This window comes from Seriola lalandi, unplaced genomic scaffold (assembly GCF_002814215.2).
Source record: "Seriola lalandi dorsalis isolate HSWRI2012SDOR001 ecotype SW California unplaced genomic scaffold, Sedor1 jcf7180002054748, whole genome shotgun sequence".
NCBI classification, from domain to species: domain Eukaryota; kingdom Metazoa; phylum Chordata; class Actinopteri; order Carangiformes; family Carangidae; genus Seriola; species Seriola lalandi.
The window spans coordinates 1540902-1546576 of NW_019525301.1; the positions used below are offsets into that span (position 1 = coordinate 1540902).

General features: G+C 38.5%; 1 protein-coding gene across 2 annotated transcripts in view; it reads left to right on the top strand.

Annotated features, from left to right (window-relative positions):
• The window catches only part of LOC111668672 (solute carrier family 41 member 1-like), a 19092-nt gene extending 13455 nt beyond the window's left edge, over positions 1 to 5637 (top strand). For both annotated transcript variants that reach the window (XM_087178860.1, XM_023424792.2), the window contains exons 9-10: positions 2327 to 2475; positions 2631 to 5637. In XM_087178860.1, the coding sequence (XP_087034986.1) occupies positions 2327 to 2475; positions 2631 to 2810 (329 nt within the window). In that variant the 3' untranslated portion in view covers positions 2811 to 5637. The remainder of the gene's footprint in view (positions 1 to 2326; positions 2476 to 2630) is intronic.
• Positions 5638 to 5675: the final 38 nt, after the last annotated feature.

Sequence of the window (5675 nt, forward strand, 5' to 3'; positions counted from 1 at the left end):
GTGCAGATGTTATCTGCTGGTGTCTCTTGCGGGTTGATGCGAAATAAACTCTAATGCTCTTCACTTTGGCTGGATAACTTTAGAGGAGACTGGCGTTGACCAGATGACTCTAAAGTTGTCAAAATCTTCAAAAAGGAAAACTTGATGATGATTTAAAAGTTACAAAATTACTCTGAGGCACTTCTGTTGTTTTGGTTCAGTTGGTCTTACCAACCCTAACCCTAACCCCAGATTGCGCATGTCGACTAAAATTATGTTACTTGTGGCAAAGAAAAATAAAAGACGCGAAAAGAGCAAAAATGACTAAGAGTCATGAGTTTGTGGCGAGCAGCTTAGAGCTAAGAGTTTCCATGGCTACAGAGCCGGGCTTTGAGCCGGGACTCTGAGCTTTGAGCAAAGATCTCAGCTTCTAGTTTCTGCATCGTTTCTCGCTTCTCGCATCTTCTTGTCCTCTGGGTTTCTCTGATTTTCTTCCTCTTCTAGTTCTCTTCTGGCCTGTTCTGAACTATGTGAATTGTTCATGACTGTTTTATCCCCCGGGGGTGTGTGTGTGTGTGTGTGTGTGTGTGTGTGTGTGTGTGTGTGTGTGTGTGTGCATGTTTCAGGGGCTTCCCCAATCTCCTGTGTTTCCACTTGGAGAAGAGAGTAATTTTCCACTGAACTTTGGAATAATTTAAATCTAGAGTTTACTTATAAATTCGCAGTGACATTAAGTGAAATAACATATAAACTACTTGCACTAATAATGGCAGAAAGGAGTAATAGGAGTGTTGATTTCATATTACATCCTTCAAACCTGGAATTAATCATGATACAAGTGGTTAATTGATCAAACAAAAATATAAACATTTCCCAAAGCTAATGGTCTATACATGTGGATTACACAGCAGTTCTTTGACTGTAATAATAATAATATGGACATGCTGGATGTCATGTAGTATGTTACCTTGTGTGAAGGATGCTGACAGTACGGTCACATGAAGGACATTGTCTTAAAATCTACATGTTACATTTAAAACATTCTATGGGATAGAAGTTTGGGGTTAAACTATTGCATAGGAACATCTCATGAGTTACAGAACAGCTAGATATTTAATTTTACTTTCTTCCTCAGATCTGTGTCTGTGCAGAGAGTTCTGCTGGTCACTACCCAGGATTGGAATGTGGGTTGTAGTTTATGACTCTTATCTAGAGAGGGGCAGAGGAAGGGAGGTTGGTGTGTGTGTGTGTGTGTGTGTGTGTGTGTATTCATGCATGGCACAGAGAGGCCAGGATTCACACCTTAGTGTTAATTAGTCCTTTTGTTGTTACTTGTCCTATACAAGAAACAATCAAATATCAACAGACAAAGTCTTATGGTTACAAACTGGAGATTTTGCCTATATTCTCCAGTTGTCTGGTGACCATTGGTTGATCCTCTGGAGCTGACCCTTTGACCTTTGGTCTGGTTCCATGTCGTTCGGACATGCTAACAGCATGGTCTGTTTGTGGAAGAGGGGTCCTTTGTCTCTGTTTCCTATCAATCTGATAGTTTGATGGTGGGAAGAGTCGCAAAGTGTCAATTGTGGGTCCGTAACTCTGCATGTCCTTATAATGAACTTCCTTAAGGGCTTGTGACTGATGCCAGGCCAGTATGTACGCTACACAACAAATCCTCTGTAAAGCTCAGGGTCTTACTTACTTATTACCGTGCATTTTTTTGCAAGTGAACTTCTCAGTTGCCATCCAGGGCTACCATCCAGGTCTATTTCATAGATTTTATTTCACATTTTACTTCCCTGGCATATTTGTTTTTATGTTTTTGTGTTCCTCTGTGTACAAGTTGCTCGTAACTAATTGCCCCTAGTGGGATTAATAAAGTTGTTCTGAGTTTGAGTTTGAAGAATAGTTAGTTTGGCTCTGTCCAAAGGTAACAGTTTTAGTGATGCAAAACGTGAAGTGTAAAAACAATATGTGAAGATGTGTTCATTTGTGAGGGTTAGAGGTACTGATAAACATTTATTAACCTGGGTTCAGCTACATACAGGCCTGGAATGACTCTCTTTTAAGAAAGAAAATAACTTAAGCATATTTCCCAAGTTATCAAACTATTCCTTTATTACAAGTTTGTTTGTACCTGAAAATAAGTTTATGGGAAATTAAGTAAATTTAATAATGCCACTGGTTCAAGATAGATGCATCAGTCAGTTCTACCACAGTTTCCATTGTTCAAACCAGCACACAGCAAAAAGCTCTAGTGCTTCTTAGAAACACATTTTTAAAAGTTAAAAGACACTGAACATAGAAGCTCACATATCTTGTTACTACTCGTTCTGTATTTACCCAGATGTGAACTCCAAATCTGCCAGAGTCCTGGTCATCTTCGTGGTCCCGGGTCACCTCCTCTTCCTTTACACCATCCACCTCCTGCAGGGAGGCCATATTGCCATGACACCCACCTTCGTCATCTGCTACCTGTCTGCAGCTCTGCTTCAGGTCAAATAACCAGATAAACCTTTTGCCATTCATACTGCCAGAAAAAAATCTGTCTACTCCTTCAAGATTTAATTAAAATTGACTTGTAAGTGTCTTTGATTTCCTTCAATCTGAGATATTCTCATTTGAAACTTTGACTCCAACACATTATCCAGGTGGTGATTTTGCTTTACGTGGCCAGGCTGGTGGTGCGCTGGTTGTGGCAAAGGGGACTGGATCCAGACAATTTCTCCATCCCCTACCTCACAGCTCTGGGTGACCTGCTGGGGACTGGCTTTTTGGCTCTGAGCTTCAGACTGATTCTGATGTTCGGTTCAACTGGGACTGGAGTCTGACACAGACAAGTGTTCCTGTACACCCTGAATGTAATGTTCCCTTAAATGCAAGTGGCTGAAGCACACTGCAAAGCCCACTGGGCTTCCTTCAAGAGAGAAGGTGAGGAAAAAAGAATATAGGAGGCAAGTATGGCATCAATACAGATGCACTATGGGACATTTTGAGCACAGAAAAATATTTTTTGCAAGCACATCAATTCTACTTTGTAGACAAATGATCATGCAGAGAATAATTTACTTAGCTCAATAGATGTATTTGAATGTTCAATAGAATTATTTGCATGTTCAGTTATCCAAGTGAACAGTAATAACCTCTGAATTTACTAATTTACTCTCTAATTCCCCCCAATTTGCACATATTAAGCCAGCACTTTATGAAACTGCCTCATAACCGTACAGAGATGAGAGGGAAAACAGGAGAGACTGGAGTTTCACCCCGACAGACACAGTCTGCTGCTATTCAGTTTACAGCTTACATACAGATGGCACATTGGTTGGTTTAGGGTGAATAAATGTTCAGAGGTAAAATTCATGTGAATGACACTTGGATTTCTCTCTCAACACACCTTTACAGTCATGTCACAATTTTAGCCTGTCTAAAAACTGGAGTCATTTTTGGTAAGGTGTTTTTTGTCTCCAGTGGTTATTGATTACAGCTAATCTGAAAGAGGGGAGCAGGGAAGCACTGGGGAAATGCTAAGTAGGGACACACATACATGAAAGTACTGAATGTATTTTTGGTTGCTTATGAAATTTTCTCATTTAGTCTCTACTAAGCTTTTTCGGTATGGTAGGTGCTGTAGCTGACATATGGTTGCTAGGTGAGCAATAGCTAACTAACCTAGCTGGCTAACTTGATTATTACTAGCTCAGCCAAGGCATGATAATCATTCAGTACCTTTGAAAAAAGTTTCGATAAATGTTTTAATTCAGTAGCACAATTAAGTGCTTGTAAAAAATGCAAACATGCAACCTTGACGTGAGTGTAATATTTATATTGCAAGCTAATTTACAAATTCCTAATAGCAACCAGATGAATGCACTGAGATGTAGCAAACTGTCCAACAAAATTGTATCTTAGATTTAGAATTTTTTGTAGTTTAAAGGCACAGTTTCAGTTTTTTTTTAAAGGAACTACATAAGCTAGCTTAGTTAGATGCTGTTTATTTAGCAGAGCACATAATTACAGAGGCAGCTCAGTGAGTGGTTAAAGATCTTTATCTAATATATTATTTTGTTGCTACATTTTATTTTAAAAGCATGATATTAGGTCATTAGTAGTAGTTAGTTCAATAGCTACATAAATTTTACTGAGGTGAATCATTTAGTGGTACTTTTTTCAAAGGTACTGAGTATTATGCCTTGTCTGAGTAGTTGGCAATAATCAAGTTAGCCAGTTAGCTTAGTTAGCAACCGCTAAGTCAGCTACGGTCTACCTGGGTGGAGACTAACTTAAAAGTGGTTGATAAAACTAGCTATGTAACCAAGACTGTATTCACTACTTTTGTGTGGGTGCGGTGACCCTACCTTTTTTTTTTACTCCTTCCCTAGTAACTGATAATCCTACTAGCAAATTGGAGACAAAACAGCCAATCAGAAATGACCTATTCCAATTGTTTTGATTGCTTAAATTGTGGCTGTAACACTGTGTCGGGTTGAGCAAGACAGATATGAGGAGAGATGTTGAGAGATCAAGATAAACATAGTTCCAGGGCACACAGAGCAGGGAATTAGAGAGGAAATGAACAAAACTGAGTGAGGTTATTGCTGTGCACTTTATCTATAATAACAAATACATTAGTTGAACAGAACAGATTTTTGTTTGCACAAATTAAATGAATCTTCCGTGGTAATAGTTCACCCACATATAAATTGTTTTCCGGGCTCAAAATATTCCTTCACCCTCGGGATTGAGGCACAGATATGAGACCATTGATAATAAGCTGCAAAAAGAAAAAACAACCTGGCTTGACTATAGAAAGAGAAGCTGAGGACTGTGTGGACTTACTTTGCACTTTGCTCTCCATATTTGCCAGCTCACTTTGGTCAGCAGTTGTACAATGTTCCCTGGAGTTTCACTGACCTCGATATCAACACCACCAAGCTTGGCTCTGTAGAAGCATCTAAAATGGATAGTGGGAATACTGTAGAACCACTGTATTGTTAACTGTTGACACATTCTGTACACCCATTGTCAGCTATTAAATGTTAGATGGCATTTGATTGTATTATGACGATAATAATATATAACTGAGTGTAAATGTATATTAACATAAATCAGATGCTGCACTGTCTGGAGGAATGTTAGGTTTTATTGTGTTTATTTTAGGTAGATTTGTGCCTTTAAACCGTGATAAGCCTTCAGTTCTCTGATGAGTTTGGTGTTGCAAAATTTCTACGGGATATTTTATTTTTTGTGCAGCACAGTGCCACCGAATATACCCTGTACTATTTAACTGTCCCTGCGTTACTATGTTTTCCAGATATAGACAGTACAGATATTTCTTTGTGCTATTTTTGTCTAAAAATGATTTAGTAAGCGTCTCTCTGTATGGGGCCTTATCAATTGTTTGATATGCACTTTTAGAAAGATGTTTGTCTTTAGTGATCTGAAAATAGCATCCAAAGATGGTAATAATCTTATTTTCACAGTGACAGCGAGCTTGACTGGACTTTGTAGTGCCATCACATTTGTAAAAACCTCTAGATGACATCTCTGCAGCTATGATTTTTCATTTAAATAAAATACTTATATGTAAATCATGACTTTCTGAGGGATATCTGTACAGGAGTATGTCAAGAATTAGGATAGGTTCCTTCAAAACATCTAAACATCAATAACTAATATTCAAAGCAATAAACAAA